Here is a 19,262-nt window from a genome sequence, read left to right as displayed (position 1 = left end):
TTTTAGACCAGAGGAAAGAGTGCCTCCTACTGGCCCTCCAACACCACTTCCAGCAGCATCTGGTCTTCCATCCAGACTGACCCTTTTTATTATAAACTTATTTCAACCAATCATCAGTCATTGTATTTGGTGAAATGGGTTCCAGTGGCGGTTCTAGACCATTTCAACTGGTGGGGGTGGGGGGGGGCCCAAGCTGGGGCCAGTTGTACTGTTAGAGGGGCCAGTTACATTAGACGTTATTGTTGTCATATCGTTTTCTTTACTGCATTGCAGGCATTAGCAGGCAAAAGACCATGTTCATAATCATCGTCGTTGCCACTATCTAATAACTGATGTAAAAAAAGAACGATAGCAAAAATTTGTTATGTACAAATTATTTCATACTCCACATTTAGGGGGGCCACAAGGGGGTCCAAAATTGTTGTCACAGGCAGAGTTCCTCTGTCCAGTGTCTGTGTTCTTTTGCCCATCTTAATCTTTTCATTTTATTGGCCAGTCTGAGATATGGCTTTTTCTTTGCAACTCTGCCTAGAAGGCCAGCATCCCGGAGTCACCTCTTCACTGTTGATGTTGAGACTGGTGTTTTGCAGTGTGCTATTTAATGAAGCTGCCAGTTGAGGACTCAAATGTTTTGATACCTAAAGGGGTCCTAAAATTCAAAATCAAATAGCTAAATGATCCATTCTATGACCATCTTAAAACAATTCCATTTGTCAGTTTAGAACCCGTTTCACCAAATACAATGTATTTTCTCTGTTAACAAATTGACAACAGACATTCAGCATGCTTATAAAGAAGGGAACTCAACATGTACTGCACTGACACAAATGACTGATGATTGGTTGAAAGAAATTGATAAGAAGAAGACTGTGGGAGCTGTACTGTTAGATTTCAATGCAGCATTCGATATTATTGACCATAACCTGTTGTTGAAAAAAACAGTTTTATGGCTTTTTAACCTCAGCTCTGAATCCACGATATGGCAATCTAATAGATCTATCTAATAGAACTCAGTGGGTTTCCTTTAATGGAAGTTTCCCTAATGTCAAACATGAAGGGTGTGGTATCCCGCAGGGCAGTTCTCTAGGCCAAGTCATGCATTCTAAGAGCTAGTCAAGTCCAGTCACAAGCTAAGTTTCAAGTCAAGTAAAAAAAAAAAAAAATCTATACATGCAACCACTTGTTCAACTACAAATCTTTGTCTATTTATTGAGGCTACAAGACAGTTCTTTTCATTAGCCTATGTAATAGTAAAATAGGGACCTTGTAGATGTCCTGTGCATAAATTCAGGACATCTACAAGGTCCTTTGCATATTTTTTTTTTTATGGCAATCAAGGGCGCAACTTTGGTTTTAGAAGTGGGGGGACATAATATATATATATATGGGAACAGTATTGTCACGGTTGTCGTATGAAAGAGACCAAGGCGCAGCGTGCGTATCGTTCCACATCTTTATTTCTATGTGAAACTGCAAGACAGACAAACTATAAACAAAAACAACAAACCGTGACGAAGAGGTGCTACATGCATAAACTCAAAATAATCTCCCACAAACACTAGTGGGAAAAACAACAACTTAAATATGATCCCCAATTAGAGACAACGATGAACAGCTGCCTCTAATTGGGAATCATACGAAAACCCCAACCTAGGAAAAATAACCTAGAACACAACATAGAAAATGTAAACTAGACAAAAAAAAAACATAGAAAAAAGAAACTAGAACCAAACATAGAAATAAATAAACTAGACGAAACCCCCCAGTCACGCCCTGACCTACTCTACCATAGAAAAATATGAGCTCTCTATGGTCAGGACGTGACAGTACCCCCCCCAAAGGTGCGGACTCCGGCCGCAAAACCTGAAACCAAAAGGGAGGGTTGGGGGGGGGGTGTCTAGTGTTGGTGGCGGCTTTGGTGCAGGACGAAGAACCTTCGCATCCCGCGGATCCTCCCGCATCGGAGGCGGTTCTGGTGCGGGACGAAGAACTCTCTTATCCTGCGAACCCGCCAGCATAGGAGGCGGCTCTGGTGCAGGACGAAGAACCCTCTCATCCTGCGAACCCGCCAGCATCGGTGGAGGCTCCGGGCTACGGACCGTCGCTGGAGGCTCCGGGCTGCAGACCGTCGCTGGAGGCTCCAGGCTGCGGGCCGTCGCTGGAGGCTCCGGGCCGTCTCAGGAGGCTCCAGGCCGTCGCTGGAGGCTCCAGGTTGAGGGCTACGCCAATCTCCCCATGCCCCCCCAATTGTTTTTTGGAGCTGCCTCTCGGGCTTCCGTCATTGCCGTGCTAGTTCCTCGTATCGTCGCAGTTCCTCTCTCGATGTCTCCGCCTGCTTCCATGGCAGGGTCTTGTACCCTGCCAACCTCCTCCCAGGTCCAGGATGTCCTCCACTCTCTTCTCTCCCGGGCCCAGGATCCTTGCTCCTCCTGGGCACGCTGCTTGGTCCTTTGGTGGTGGGAGATTCTGTCACGGTTGTCGTATAAAAGAGACCAAGGCGCAGCGTGCGTATCGTTCCACATCTTTATTTCTACATGAAACTATGCAAGACAGACAATAAACTATAAACAAAAACAACAAACCGTGACGAAGAGCTGCTACATGCATAAACTCAAAATAATCTCCCACAAACACTAGTGGGAAAAACAACAACTTAAATATGATCCCCAATTAGAGACAACGATGAACAGCTGCCTCTAATTGGGAATCATACGAAAACCCCAACCTTGAAAAAAGAACCTAGAACACAACATAGAAAATGTAAACTAGACAAAAAAAACCAACATAGAAAAAAGAAACTAGAACCAAACATAGAAATAAATAAACTAGACAAATCCCCCAATCACGCCCTGACCTACTCTACCATAGAAAAATACGAGCTCTCTATGGTCAGGACGTGACAAATATATTTTTTTCCCCTGTTGGATAAACACTCCAAATAGGCTACATGACCACTCAGAGGCGTCCGCAGGGTCCTAAAGCACAACCTTATCTCATTTTGTATCACATTCCAATGCTAAAACTGGGGGGACAAACATTATATTTCAGAATGTGGGGGGACATGTCCCCCCTGTATGTTGCGCCCCTGATGGAAATCCTCTCTCCCTACAATTTGAAGTATGCGTTGCACCGGATACCATCTGTACAGCAAATCATCAATCTGTTCGCTAGCTCACCCGGCCTGTGTTGATTGACAGTTTGCTGGTCAAATCAGAGTGCCCGAGAGTGCGTTTCACTAGCCAATCTGTTGCAATTATATTTTTGCAAGGGCGATGCTGCGGATACTGTCTCTGGCTGTGTGTAGAGTAATCCGGTAGACTCTTGTGCCACAAAATGAGTGACAAAACATTACAAATACTGATAATTTAGAGTCATCAGTCCCTAATCAAAGTCGAGTTTTCAGACTCCATGTCGAAGTCAAGTCTCAAGTTATTTTATTTTCTATCAAGCCGAGTCTCAAATCGTCAAATTCGTAACTTGAGTCAGTCCAGTCCGAGTCATATGACTCGAGTCCACAACTGCTATTTTCAGCCCTTTCCTGGGTAGCTTCTCAGAGTACTTTTAACTCGTTATTAGAAGATGTTACTCCTTTGTTCCACCTGCAAAATAGTTAATCACTGGACTTTTCTGGTATAATGCTTTTTAATGAAAGAGTTGTATAGAAAAGGATTGCCATTCACAGTGTAGCAGCACCCAAAGTGCTCTTTTCCCTAACTTCCCTTTCCATTATAATACAAAACATTTGCGTTTATCCAGTCAAAATGTAGCACATCATGTGTGTGTGTGTGTGTGCGTGTGTGTAATAGTGAGTTCTGCCGAGGCACATTAAAACACTTGATATCATCTTGTGACCATTTTTTCAGCACACCCTGTGTGTTTTTATCACCTCTCTTCCTCATAACCTAGAGAACAAGATATACAAGTTTTGACAGGAAACAGCAAAAAGCTAAATCCCTCCCTCTCAATTCAATTCGTAGGGCTTTATTGGCATGGGAAACTTATGTTTACATTGACAAAGCAAGTGAAATGTCATATTATGGCTATATACAGTGTTATAATGATGTGAAACAGTTAAAGTACAAAAGGGAAAATAAATAAACATAAATATGGGTTGTATTTACAATGGTGTTTGTTCTTCACTGATTGCCCTTTTCTTGTGTCACACATCTTGCTGCTGTGATGCAACACTGTGGTATTTCACCCAGTAGATATGGGAGTTTATCACAATCAGGTTTGTTTTCTAATTCTTTGTGGATCTGTGTAATCTGAGGGAAATATGTGTCTCTAATATGGTCATATATTGGGCAGGAGGTTAGGAAGTGCAGCTCAGATTCCACCTCATTTTGTGGGCAGTGTGCACATAGCCGGTCTAATCTTGAGAGCCAAGTCTGCCTACGACTGCCTCTCTGAGTAGCAGGTCACAGTGATCAGGTATTCTGCCACGGTGTACTCTCTGTTTAGGGCCAAATAGCATTCCAGTTTGCTCTGTTGCTTAGTAAATTCTTTCCAATGTGTCAAGTAATTCACTTTTTGTTTTCTGATGATTTGGTTGTGTCTAATTGTGTTGCTGTCCTGGAGCTCTGTGGGGTCTGTTTGTGTTTGTGAACAGAGCTCCAGGACCTGCTTACTTAGGTTAATCTCTATGTAGGTGATGGCTTTGTTATGGAAGGTTTTTGAATCGCTTCCTTTTAGGTGGTTGTTTTCTGGATTTTGATAATTAGCGGGAATCAGCCTAATTCTGCTCTGCATGCATTATTTGGTGTTCTACGTTGTACACAGAGGATTTTTTTGCAGAATTCTGCATGCAGCATCTCAACTTGGAGTTTGTCCCATTTTGTGAGTTCTTGGTTGGTGAGCGGACACCAGACCTCACAACCATAAAGGGCAATAGGTTCTATAACCGATTCAAGTATTTTTAGCCAGATCCTAATTGGGATGTTGAATTTTATATTCCTTTTGATGGTGTAGAAGACCCTTCTTGCCTTGTCACTCGTTTACCGCTTTGTGGAAGTTTCCTTTGGTGCTGATGTTTAGGCCGAGGTATGTATAGTTTTTTGTGTGCTCTAGGCAACGATCATCCATTCACCTGCTCTGCATCTCACAAAGACACGGCGGTTGGGACCCAAAAAATCTCAAATTTGGACTCATCAAATCAAAGGACATCTATAGTTACGGTGTCTAGATGGAATTTGTATTTGTGGCAACTGGACCTTTTGCAAACACCATCATTTTTGGTCTTACTGAGATTTACTGACAGAGCGCAGGTCTGACACATTCTGTGCAGAGGATCTAGGTCCTGCTGTAGGCCCTCCTTGGATGGGGACAGGCGCACCAGATCATCAGCAAACAGTAGACATTTGACTTCAGATTCTAGTTGGGTGAGGCCAGGTCCTGCTGACTGTTCTATTGCCAAATTCGTTGATGTACAGGGCATTCGGTAAGTATTCAGATCCCTTGACTTTTTCCACATTTTGTTACGTTACAGCCTTATTCTGAAATGGATTAAATTGTTTTTCCCCCTCATCAATCTACACACAATACCCAATTATGATAAAGCAAAAACAGGTTTTCAAAATATCACATTTACGTCAGTATTCGGACCCTTTACTCAGTACTTTGTTGAAGCACCTTTGGCAGTGATTACAGCTTCAAGTCTTCTTGGGTAAGATGCTAAAAGCTTGGCACACCTGTATTTGGGGAGTTTCTCCCATTCTTATCTGCAGATCCTCTCAAGCTCTGTCAGGTTGGATGGGGAGCGTCGCTGCACAGCTATTTTCAGGTCTCTCCAGAGATGTTAGATCGGGTTCAAATCTGGGCTCTGGCTGGGCCACTCAAGAACATTCAGAGACTTGTCCCGAAACCATTTCTCCTTTGTCTTGGCTGTGTGCTTACGGTTGTTGTCCTGTTAGAAGGTGAACCTTCGTCCCAGTCTGAGGTCCTGAGCATTCTGGAGCAGGTTTTCATTAAGGATCTCTCTGTACTTTGCTCCGTTTATCTTTCCCTCGATCCTGACTAGTCTCCCAGTCCCTGCAGTTGAAAAACATCCCCAAAGCATGATGCTGCCACCACCATGCTTCACTGTAGGGATGGTTCCAGGTTTTCTCCAGACTTGACGCTTGGCATTCAGGCCAAAGAGTTTAATCTTGGTTTTATCAGACCAGAGAATCTTGTTTCTCATGGTATGAGAGTCGTTTAGGTGCTTTTTGGCAAACTCCAAGCAGGCTGTCATGTGCCTTTTACTCAGGAGTAGCTTCCGTCTGGCCATTGATTGGTGCTGCAGAGATGGTTGTCCTTCTGGAAGGTTCTCCCATCTCCACAGAGGAACTCTGGAGCTCAGTCAGAGTGACCATTGGGTTCTTGGTCACCTCCCTGACCAAGGCCCTTCTCCCCCAATTGCTCAGTTTTGCCCGGCAGCCAGCTCTAGGAAGAGTCTTGGTAGTTCCAAACTTCTTCCATTTAAGAATGATGGAGGCCACTGTGTTCTTAAGACCTTCAATGCTGCAGACATTTTTTGGTACCTTTCCCAGATCTGTGTGTCGACACAATCCTGTCTCTGAGCTCTACGGACAATTCCTTCGACCTCATTGCTTGGTTTTTGCTCTGACATGTACTGTCAACTGTGGGACCTTATATAGACAGGTGTGTGCCTTTCCAAATCATGTCCAATCAATTGACTTTACAACAGGTGGACTCATCTAAAGGATGATCAATTTAAACAGGATGCACCTGATCCCAATTTCAAATCTCATAGCAAAGGTTCTGAATACTTCTGTAAATAAGGTATTTCTGTGTTTTTATTTTGAGTAAATTTTCCCTTTGTCATTATGGGGTATGGTGTATAGATTAATGAGGGGGGAAAATATGTAATACATTTTAGAATAAGGCTGTATCGTAACAAAATGTGGAAAAGGGGAAGTGGTCTGAATACTTGCCAAATGCCCTGTATATGTTGAAGAGGATCGGGCTCAAGCTGCGTCCCTGTCTCACCCCACAGCCCTATGGAAAGAAATGTTTGTGTTTTTTTACAATTTTAACTGCACACTTGTCGTTTGTGTACATGGATTTTATGTCGTATATTTTCAACCCAACACCGCTTTCCATCAATTTGTATAGAAGACCCTTATGCCAAATTGAGTCAAAAGCTTTTTTGAAATCAACAAAGCATGAGAAGACATTGACTTTGATTTGTTTTGTTTGTTTGTCAATTAGGGTGTGCAGAGTGACTACGTGGTCTGTCATACGGCAATTTGGTAAAAAGCCAATTTGACATTTGCTCAGGATTTTCCAAAGGTTGCTGTTGACGCATATCCAACCGTAGTCATTGGGGTAAAATTTGTCTCCACTTTTGTGGATTGGGGTGATCCTTAGTTCCAAATATTGGGGAAGATGCCAGAGCTGAGGATGATGTTAAAGAGTTTAAGTATAGCGAATTGGATATTGTGGTCTGCATATTTTATAATTTGGGATACCATCAACACCACAGGCCTTTTTGGGTTGGAGGGTTTGTATTTGCAGTGTATTTGTAATGTATGTCAATGTCATTGGAGAATCTAGTGGGTTCTGGTAGTCTTTAATAGCTGATTCTAAGATTTGTATTTGATCATGTATATGTTTTTGCTGTTTGTTCTTTGTTATAGAGCCATAAAGATTGGAGAATTTGTTTATCCATACATCTCTGTTTTGGATAGATAACTATTTGTGGCTTTGTTTGTTTAGTGTGTTCTATGGATTCTTCAATTACATTGAGCTGATTTCTGAGGTGCTATTCATTTTTTTTCCAATAGTGTATTTATGTATTGTTTAAGTGATTCACTTTAGTGAAGGCTCAGGTTTTCTGGGTTTCTACGTTTTTGGTTGGATTGGTTTCTCAATTTCTTTCTTAGGTTTTTGGATTCTTCATCAAACCGTTTGTCAATGTTTTTAATTTTCTTAGGTTGTCTGCTTTACATTTTTAGATTTGGTAGAGAAGTTGAAAGGTCAAATATACTGTTTAGACTTTCTACTGCCAAGTTTACACCTTCACTATTACAGTGCAATGTTTTCTCCAGGAAGTTGTCCAAAAGGGATTTAATTTGTAGTTTAAAAAAAAAAATGTTTTATTAACAGTAACATGCAACACATAAACATAACAGCCAGAGGGATTCCAAAGAATTGAGCATTTTTTTATAAATAAAACTATTCCACATAATATCAAATCAAATACAGACATATAGCGAATACATTTTTTTGACATTTTGTTTTGTATACGTTTTAAAGACTCTAAATAGTTTTCCACATCAGATAAAAAAATTAAGAAAAGGTGCTTTTTCTTCATAAATTTTGATTTGTGTATGAAACATTTTCCTAATAAAATAAAGAAATTTATGACATACTCACGTTCAATTTTGGAATCAGTGTAGTAAAAAAAGAAGTCAAACTTAGAAATTTCAATGGTTGTTTGCAGTTTGATTCATTTGTAGTTGCCTCATAGTTTTTTGGTAGTTTTCTACACTACTTTCTCCCTCCCCCTCTCTCTCTGTGCGTGCGTGTGCGCGCCATTTAGAGGTGTGACTTATTTCCTGTTTTTTTTGTCACATGATTTTGACCCCAGCAGCTGTAAAACTCAAGACCATTGCATGATTTGTGGTTGAGACTTTCCAAACCTAATGCCTATTGAAGTCCCCGAAAGTATAGATTTGTTTCTGTCTAACATAACGCAATCCAAATTCAGAACACAATGTCACATCGTCTTCATCAAAACACGAGTCAAGGACAGTTTGTTCTTATCACAATTCAAAATAAATATGTATAATGTTAGCCCAACTTTCGTTTTCTTACTTTCTGCTTCATATCCTATTCCTACTATCAGTTTGATCAGTGCTATCTGGGATCCTTGGGACGTCCCTCCCCTAACCCTAACCCTAAATGTAACCCCTACCCGAACCCTCACCTTAACCATTTTACATTTCAACTTCAATGGGAGTAGGGACGTCCCATGGTTTCCGGTTAGCACGGACCCTATCAGTTTATTGAGCAATATCTACCTCAACCTCAACGCTCGTGGTCTGTCTGTGCAGTCAGTGTGGAATAGTTCCAACTTCCTCGAACTTGTTGGTTTAGTTTCGTTTCCTTCGCATTACGCAGCTGCTGATCAACACATTTCTCCATTTTGCTGGAGTCGTTTGTCTGGCTAGTCTACATCTCCGGGATAAAGAGTTTCGGTCAGACACATTGTAGGCTATTATATTGGTTTGAAAGGCGAATAATAGAATCAGTCAAAATGAAGAAGGTACTTCTGTTCGTGTTTATACTCTGCGCTATTGTCTCAGGTAAGTTCCCCCGATTTTCCTAAATAGAATAGATTTGTTGGTCAATCTGCTGCTCATCTCAAACTGAATGTTTTCAGGTTAAAAACTCTAAAATATTGCATAAAATGTCATGATATGGTTTTAGATCATTTTGATTATGTAAAAAGGGATCCACCTATTTTTCTGTTTCAGAGGTTGAAAAAGCTTTCTTTTCTCTGATGTTAAATTCCCTGCAAATCAATAACCATGTGTTATTTCTGATCATTATATTACATGAATATAATAGCTTATTTCTTTCCATGTATTTTTCCATTTTTCATACCCCTAATCACGTTACGGAGTAGTAGCCTATGTGTTTTGTTTTCCACGAGTTAGTTGAAGTATGGTCATGTGAGTTTCGATTTGTTGTCTAATAAATCGTTACGAAATGTTCATTCTGATTAGCTTTTTTAAAAATTATTATTCATTCTGATGATCGTTCTGTTACGGCCGCGTTAGGACAGAGATTTCACAGAAGGTTAAAAAAAATATATATATATATATGTTAAATATAATAATACATATGGGGGAGGGACAGAATTACTATTCATGCATTCTGGTATGATGTTATCTATATATGTATTCGTTTTAATCAACTTTATCGTTTACCTTTTATTATTTGATTGGCTAAATATATACCGCGTTCAAGTTGTAGTCGGGAACGAGGAAACTCGGAAATGTCCGACATGCTAGCTGGTTGAACGCGGCACGTGTATAACTACAACCAGTTAGCAAGTCTGACATTTCCGGGTTTCTTATAGTTCCGACTACAAAGCGAACACGGTATATATTTAGCCAATCAAATAATAAAAGGTGAACGATAAAGTTGATTAAAACTAATACATATATGGCTAACATCATACCACAATGCATGAATACTAATTATGTCCCTCCCCAAATGTATTATAGCACGTGAATGCGGCATTAAGTCGAGGTTGTTGTTGCAGCCTAAACTGAAAGCATTGAAATATTTTATTCTGCACTTCCTGAATAACCCATAACAAGTTGCAGGTTTCATGTTTCATACTACATGCTTAGAAAAAACGGTTCCAAAACGGTTTATCAGCTGTCCTCTTTGTAGAACCCTTTTGGGTTCCAGGTAGAACCCCGAAAGGTTCTACCTGCAACCGAAAGGGTGATACCTGGAACCAAAAAGGTTCTTCAAAGGGTTATCCTATGGGGACAGCTGCAGAACCTGTTTAGGTTCTAGATAGCAACATTTTTCTAAGATTGTAGTCACATGTATTTGAGGGCAGGGTTCATGGACTAAAGCCAACACCTAATTCTCCAAATCAAGATTTAAAAAAGTTACTTCACCATTCGTCCTGGTTTATGGAATCCTCAATTCAAATGATTTGATTTATATCTAATGAAAATGCTGGAGAATATCTAATTAGCAAACAAGAATAAAGTTTAACTATTGGTTCTTTCTCCCCATGAAGCGCTGGCATCTGCTCAAGAGGACACCAAAAGATCCAAACCGTCTGCAACTGTCTTCCCCCCCTCTGAGTTTGACACCACGTCCAACACTGCCTCTACTACAACTGCGACTGCATTAACCACCACAGAAGCCCAGACTAATGCCACCACAGCAGCTCCTACTACAACACCTACTCCCACTACGACTGCATCCCACAGCACCACAGCTGCCCCCACAACAGCAAATGCTACCACAGCTGCCCCCACAACAGCAAATGCCACCACAGCTGCCCCCACAACAGCAAATGCCACCACAGGTGCCCCCACAACAGCCAATGCCACAACAGCCAATGCTACCACAGCTGCCCTCACCACCACACATGCTCCCATCACTACTGCCGCTCCAAAACCGGAGCCCACCCCTGCTGCTAACCTGACCGTGGGAAACTACACTCTCAAGTCGGAGAAGGGTCTGTGTCTGATGGCTCAGCTGGCCCTACAGATCAGAGTGGAAGACACTGGAAAGGTACAGCACCGTGTGAGCCTCATGACAAACACCAAGAGCACCTTGGCTGATTATTTGACGGTCAAATTGGGGCCAAATAATACTTACTGGAAGTGCGTTGCCCGTGAGAGTGCATCATACGAGGCTTGCAAAACAGGGGAAATTTCCCCGTGTCACCATAGTTATTACACATTTATTACATGTATTGAGCCACTGAGTTACCAACTCTTTCAGTTGATGTTTTGTAGATCCAGGATATTTTTACCATCCTCCATCTTATTGACATGTGGTAGGCCATAAGCTATCTCTGTGTTTTAATGTTCTGTTTCCTCAACATTACGTCATTGTGTGTGTGTGTGACATGTGTACGTACAACTAATGTCATCTGTTCATTTTCCAGACAGGAGTATTCATCGTTCAACCAGTGATGACAAAGGTTGAAGGGGGTTGTGAGAAATCCACGGCCAACTTAACCCTCAAGTTCAAGGAGGGCTTCATCACCTTCATTTTTAATAAGGTAAGAAAGGCTTCGATACTCCTATCATCACTATCCACTGAGAAAAATAACAACCACCCCAGGGTATTATTCATTAGGCACCAAACAGAAGAAAATGTACTGAAACAGAGAGAGAATACCTGAACTTGTCCAATAAGAATCGTTCATTTTTTGCTTTCTGTTGGAAAACGTTTTCTTTTTTTTTGCTACTGTGATCCTTGATGAATATGACCCGGGTTTACAACATGTGTAGAGATTAGCCTGCTGTTTGTTGACCCTTCATTACATTTATGGAGATCTATAATGATTAATCAAACACTGTTTGTAAAATGTTGAATAATGTTTATTTGTGTGTGGGGAGACAAGACATGCATGAAAATGAGATTATACTACATGTGCCAGTGTTTTTTTTTTTAAGTATTGGATCAAAGGGCCAGGGGGTTTTCCTTGCATTGGGACCCGGACCTGGACAAACTCCGGGCCCTATATCTCTATATGCCACATATGGTCCCAAGTTTTTCCTAGTCAGGTCACATGGTCCTGACCTTAGATAAAGCTCACCTTTTCACATCACTTTGACATCCTGTGTATCAAGCTCCACAGTAACTATCCTGGGCTGTATCAAAACCGGCCGTGATCGGGTGTCCCATAGGTCGGCACACAATAAGCATTTCACTGAAAGGTCTACCTGTTGTATTCGGCTCATGTGACAAATACAATTTCATTTGATTTGAATTGGCCCAGCGTCATCCGGGTTAGGGAGAGGGTTTGGCCGGGGTTAGGGTTAGGGTTAGGGTTTGGCCAGGGTTAGGGTAGGGAGACGGTTTGGCCGGGGTTAGGGTTAGGGTTAGGGAGAGGGTTTGGCTGGGGTTAGGGTTAGGGAGAGGGTTTGGCCGGGGTTAGGGTTAGGGTTTGGCCGGGGTTAGGGGTAGGGAGAGGGTTTGGCCGGGGTTAGGGTTAGGGAGAGGGTTTGGCCGGGGTTAGGGTTAGGGAGACGGTTTGGCCGGGGTTAGGGTTAGGGAGAGGGTTTGGCCGGGGTTAGGGTTAGGGAGACGGTTTGGGTTAGGGTTAGGGAGAGGGTTAGGGAGAGGGTTTGGCCGGGGTTAGGGTTAGGGTTTGGCCGGGGTTAGGGTTAGGGAGACGGTTTGGCCGGGGTTAGGGTTAGGGTTAGGGAGAGGGTTTGGCCGGGGTTAGGGTTAGGGAGAGGGTTTGGCTGGGGTTAGGGTTAGGGAGAGGGTTTGGCCGGGGTTAGGGTTAGGGAGAGGGTTTGGCCGGGGTTAGGGTTAGGGAGACGGTTTGGCCAGGGTTAGGGTTAGGGTTAGGGAGACGGTTTGGCCGGGGTTAGGGTTAGGGAGAGGGTTTGGCCGGGGCAGGCCATCATTGTAAATAAGAATTTGTTCTTAACTGACTTGCCTAGTTAAATAAAGGTTAAATAAAAAATATATTTTAATCTACACAGTTATGATCAATTGCAAAATTGTTTGACTGTGTTCAAAAGGGACATTGGCTTGTAAAGGGGAACTAGGGTGGCAGAAGACATATTTTTACATCCTGGTAGGGAAACTTTAGCAACCTTGTGTGGAAAAGGTGAGGAATTAGTGGACTGGGTTAGATTGCAACGTTGTAATTTCTCTAGCTACTGTCTAGTGGTACTGTGAAATCATGATATTGTCATATTGTTTTAGCGTTGAGTCATAAAATATATTATGGTTGAGTAAACATTGCTTTAATGCCATTGTGACACAATACAAACTTTTGATGAGGTGATTCCTTCGTGTCTGTGTGTGTGTGTGTGTGTGTGTGTGTGTGTGTGTGTGTGTGTGTGTGTGTGTGTGTGTGTGTGAAATAAATCTTTCTCTTGTCTTTTTCAGAACACCACCCAAAACGCTGTCTATGTCGACACTGTTTCTTTCAATCTTTCCTACCCGTTAACATCTGGAGGTAAAGTTATATGCCATCTGGTCACAGAGATTCATATTCCAACCTGTCTGTCAGTGCAGTGGACCACATATTATAGAACGGAGAAAAACATATGAAATGTATGCATTCACTACTGTAAGTCGCTCTGGATAAGAGCGTCTGCTAAATGACTAAAATGTCAAATGTAAAAAAAAATATAGAACGATGAACATATTAGCCCTAGTCAGTGCAATTCATGCAGTAAATGTGTTCCCCACCAAAGTTCCTGTCGTGGTTGACACTTTGGACTTTTTCATAGGCCCACATCAGTTGCTCGTTTTGCATTGATATGTCAGTCTCTGGAAGAGATTGTGTAATATAAGGGTAAATATTAACACGGCTTTGCTTAACAACCAACCACCAACACATCTACAGATGTAGGATCTTCAGTTGATCACTCTTTTGTTACTGATCATTTTCCTGCACAGCAGGAAATGCAAACTTGTAGTGGAGTTTTAAAAATGCTTCTACCGTTTGTAATTTCCACTTTGAAATTTCATACTTGATTTGCCCTAAAGAAAACTGTATCAACCCCTCCAAAAATGTCCATTAATTATAATCCACATAAGAATTCACATTTCCTGTTGCTGCCGGGTCTCAACTTACTGTTGAGAGTTTGAATAGTAGAATAGACAAGACGCAATTTAGAAATTCGGTTGTGAATCAGCAGTTTTTCTCTTGTTATGTCAGTCACAGATAGTCAGTCAATTAGTCCATGTCAGCTAAAATTTTTTAGATTTGCAAAGTTAGTTTAGTGGCCAGCTATCTAAACTTGTTATCAACTGCAGCCCCTCATGATGAGTTTAGATTTGTTGTTGCCCATCCCACCATGTAGCAACATTGCTGGAGGATTATTTTCCTGCTGAAGCAAACACTGGCTCAAATTAATATCCAACATCTGTATGTGTGTCTGCATCATATGATTGAAACAAGGCCTTATCTTTGAATATGGAATTTACAGTAGTGCACCTGTTCCCAGAATAAACAAACACCTTTTAATGCCATGTAGACGAACAAGTCTTAATGTTTTTTCACCAACACTTCCCTGTGGTCGGAGACAAAAATGCTACATTTGTGGTGGTGATGTTTAATTGGTGTTTGTTTTTATGCTGCAGAGAACGGCAAAATGTCTCTACCCTACGTCGCCAAAAATGGGTCACTGGATCTCTTCCTCGCTAAGGTTGGCCACTCCTACTCCTGCAAGAGCGAATCAGTTTTCATGGGAAACGGGCTCCATCTGGATGTCACCCAGGACAGGATGCAGGCCTTCAACCTCACCAAGGAATGGGACTTCGGCACATGTATGTATCCCATTACATTGCAATGTTGAACATACTAAACTTCAGGGCAAACCTGTTAAATGTCCTCTGACATTTTGCATTGACAGTATGTGTTTACAGGTTTTAGGTTACTACAAAAACAAAACAAACATGTTTCATCTGGTCATGTCATTGTTCCTCCCTGGTCCTCAGTGGTTGATTCACCAAACCGATCCAAACCAATCCAGACAAATCAAACCAATCCAAACCAATCCAGACAAATCAAACCAATCCAAACCAATCCGGACAAATCAAACCAATCCAAACCAATCCAGACAAATTAAACCAATCCAAACCAATCCAGACAAATCAAACCAATCCAGACAAATCAAACCAATCCAAACCAATCTAGACAAACCAATCCAAACCAATCCAGACAAATTAAACCAATCCAAACCAATCCTGACAAATCAAACCAATCCAAACCAATCCAGAAAAATTAAACCAATCCAAACCAATCCAGACAAATCAAACCAAATCCAAACCAAATACTCTAACAATTGATTAATAGCTTCAGTTGTCTAGATTAGATATGTAGACTAACATGCGCATAGATAGTGAATGCGAAAATGTCCCCCTGCAGATTCCATCCAGCCTTAGCTCTGACCCTAAACCCATTTTTGTCTGTGTTCCAGCTGACCCCTGCCCCGCCGACAGACCTGCTGACTACCGCGTGGCCATTGCTGTGGGGATTGTCCTCCTTATCCTCATCATCATCGTGGTGGTGGCCTATCTCCTGAGCAGGCGAAAAAGATCAGATGGCTACCAGTCCCTCTAAAGAGCCACTCCGGGGTCAAAGGGCACACTGTATCAGCTCACAGTCTCAATCCACCCACCATCGTGTTTTTGTCACTTTCTGTTCACTGTTAACACTGCTGTAACCCCAACCGCTCACACACAAACTAACTATATGGATAAGATGAGGGAATATTTCAGCATTGTAGACCGGCAGTTCCATTTTAGTTGATTTGTACGTTCATTAATTGAGGTGGATAAAATGTATTGGATCAGATACTAGGATTAAAATATACTGACTTTGAATATACTCACTCTGAACTCTTTGGCTGCTGAACACTTCAGATTGTGTCATTTGTGCTACTGTGATATCCAGTGCTACTGTGACATCCAGTGCTACTGTGACATCCAGTGCTACTGTGACATCCAGTGCTACTGTGATATCCAGTGCTACTGTGATATCCAGTGCTACTGTGACATCCAGTGCTACTGTGATATCCAGTGCTACTGTGATATCCAGTGTGACTGTGACATCCAGTGCTACTGTGACATTCAGTGCTACTGTGACATCCAGTGCTACTGTGACATCCAGTGCTACTGTGATATCCAGTGCTACTGTGACATCCAGTGCTACTGTGACATCCAGTGCTACTGTGACATCCAGTGCTACTGTGACATCCAGTGCTACTGTGATATCCAGTGCTACTGTGACATCCAGTGCTACTGTGACATCCAGTGCTACTGTGACATCCAGTGCTACTGTGACATCCAGTGCCACTGTGACATCCAGTGCTACTGTGACATCCAGTGCTACTGTGACATCCAGTGCTCGACAAACCATCAACTATTGTGTCTGTATTTGAGTTACCTTTAATTTCAGAAACATTCAGCGCAGTATTTCACAATGTGCTTTCTACTATAGCTGGATTTTGAACCTTTGCTGTGTTGATATTTTTTTCTTCTTCTTATTAATTTCTTTGTGTTTGTACCACTGCCCCTCTACCCTTTAGAACGGCCTATCAGGCTATTTGATTTCTGAATCGTAATCTAGATGAGGTCTTATACGGACCAGCACACAACATGCCAAACTACTATCAATCTATCACCTGCAGAAACGCTCTGTAAGGGTCTCTAAAATCTACCGGTTTTTTAGAGACCATTCAGCACCACTGTTCAAACAAATTAGGACTTCTGAATATTTATCTAATTAATTATCTAATATCTAAAATCATAATCTAGATGAGGTCTATCATGGACCTTTTTTATGTATGCCACTCAGTTAATCAAAGGGAATGTTTCAGGTTTTAAATGTAAAGTTTTGTAAAAGGGAGGCATACTTTTGAATGTAAACCGCCATTTGTGTTTTCAATTTCTTGTCTATTTGTCTCAAGTCTTTTGTTAACCATTATTTGATGTTACACACTCTTTCCCTTATGATGTGGTAATAATTTGGTATGTAAACATGTTTGAGAACATTTTATTAGTCGAATGTGACAACCATAAAAAATTGCAGGGCCACTGATTGTTTATCTTGTCAACTTTGACAGTGGTCAGATAGCTTGAGGTAGAAGTTGCCTTTAACCGCAGATGTAGAATCAGATAACCTAAACCTGCCAATCACAAGGAGGAAAAATGGAATACAAATATATGACTCTGGGGCAAATTGTATTATAAGGGATTGCATTTGGGATCAGAAAGCACATTGAACAAGTTCTGACTCATCTAAACATCAGGGAACATTACTGTTCTATGTTGCCACAGTTACAGGTTCCTAATGTTGATTATGGCCTATATTACTATTCTTTAAGTTTAATTTAGGAAACATTTATTTTGATTTGTTTACATGTGCCATGTATCATCTTGAAAAAGGGTTGACAAATGAAAACATCCATAATAAAGTTAATTTACTTTGTAAATGTGGTTTTGGAGTTTATTTGGAGTATTGAATCTGGCAAAACACTAAAGATATAAGGGCTTTTAATTCAGGCATTCAAGTGATTTGGAATACATGAATTGTGGGAATGTCTTATTGTATAAACACTGATATAGTTATTGATCATCGTATTCTCCCATCATGGAGATCAGGGAAGGACCACTGGCTGCCTGCGACCCCCCCTCTTGAAGGCCCTCGGATCAATTTCCACCCTTTCTGTAACGAACTCTGCAAGGGTCTCAACTTATTGTTGAGAGTTTGAATAGTAGAATACACAAGACGCAATTTAGAAATTCGGTTGTGAATCAGCAGTTTTTCTCTTGTTATGTCAGTCACAGATAGTCAGTCAATTAGTCCATGTCAGCTAACATTTTTTAGATTTGCAAAGTTAGTTTAACGGCCAGCTATCTAAACTTGTTATCAACTGCGGCCCCTCATGATGAGTTTAGAATTGTTGTTGCCCATCCCACCATGTAGCCTATGACACAACACATAGATCAATATCATAGGGCAACCTGGTCTCAGCGAAAAACGTATTATATTTGACCAAAAAATCCATAACACTCCATTTGGTATGATATGTTACTTCATGTTATGGTTACATGTTATGGTTACAAATGTCAGTGTCAACATAGAAATATAACATCAAGAATAGACATTAGCCTTGCTGGAAAAGCTACGTTTGGTTGGAGTTTAAAAAACAGGCTTGACCAGGTCCCGGTTTCAGCTTTGTCTGAAGACCCACAAATACTGGTCCTCTATTGTGTGTCTAGATACAGTAAGTTGACTGGCCTGTTTTCACCGTATATGGTGTGTCTAGATGAGTTGGTTAATTGATGTGTGAGGGGCACAGTTAGTTAGTTGATGACTAACTATACCCCTCACACATGTTCTGACGCTGTTGCTGTCTTGTTCTTTGTGTGTTCCCTATTAAATGTTTGACTCCCCCATCACTTGGTAAGGGTATTTACTGTAATATGGGGAGGGGAATTGTCAGGGTATATACTGAACAAATTGAGATATGGGGGAGAGGAGTGGTAAGGGTATTTATTGTACAAATTGAGATATGGGGGAGAGGAATGGTAAGGGTATATACTGTACAAATTGAGATATGGGGGAGGGGAATGGTAAGGGTATATACTGAACAAATTGAGATATGGGGGAGGGGGATGGTCAGGGTATTTACTGAACAAATTGAGATATGGGGGAGGGGAATGGTCAGGGTATTTACTGTAATATGGGGAGGGGAATGGTAAGGGTATTTACTGTACAAATTGAGATATGGGGGAGGGGAATGGTAAGGGTATTTACTGTAATATGGGGGAGGGGAATGGTAAGGGTATATACTGTACAAATTGAGATATGGGGGAGAGGAATGGTAAGGGTATATACTGAACAAATTGAGATATGGGGGAGGGGAATGGTCAGGGTATTTACTGTACAAATTGAGATATGGGGGAGGGGAATGGTAAGGGTATTTACTGTAATATGGGGGAGGGGAATGGTCAGGGTATATACTGTAATATGGGGGAGGGGAATGGTCAGGGTATATACTGTAATATGGGGGAGG

At 41.4% G+C, this 19,262-nt stretch overlaps 1 protein-coding gene across 1 annotated transcript; it reads left to right on the top strand.

Moving 5' to 3' along the window:
• The first annotated feature begins 8,995 nt into the window (after positions 1–8,995).
• cd68 (CD68 molecule) lies at positions 8,996–17,671 on the top strand. Its single transcript, XM_029759759.1, has 6 exons — positions 8,996–9,308; positions 10,769–11,271; positions 11,651–11,767; positions 13,618–13,687; positions 14,821–15,006; positions 15,660–17,671. The coding sequence occupies exons 1-6, from the start codon at positions 9,260–9,262 to the stop codon at positions 15,800–15,802; spliced, it is 1,068 nt and encodes a 355-aa protein (XP_029615619.1). The 5' UTR covers positions 8,996–9,259; the 3' UTR covers positions 15,803–17,671.
• Positions 17,672–19,262: the final 1,591 nt, after the last annotated feature.

Source organism: Salmo trutta, chromosome 8, assembly GCF_901001165.1.
Source record: "Salmo trutta chromosome 8, fSalTru1.1, whole genome shotgun sequence".
NCBI lineage: Eukaryota > Metazoa > Chordata > Actinopteri > Salmoniformes > Salmonidae > Salmo > Salmo trutta.
Note: the sequence above shows the minus strand (reverse complement) of the source record. Positions and strands in the feature narration are given on the sequence as shown.

Coding starts and splice junctions, on each gene's coding strand:
- cd68 (XM_029759759.1), top strand. CDS start 9,260: ATGAAGAAGGTACTTCTGTTCGTGTTTATACTCTGCGCTATTGTCTCA. Junction 9,309..10,768: donor ACTCTGCGCTATTGTCTCAG/GTAAGTTCCCCC, acceptor CTCCCCATGAAG/CGCTGGCATCTGCTCAAGAG. Junction 13,688..14,820: donor CTACCCGTTAACATCTGGAG/GTAAAGTTATAT, acceptor TTTATGCTGCAG/AGAACGGCAAAATGTCTCTA.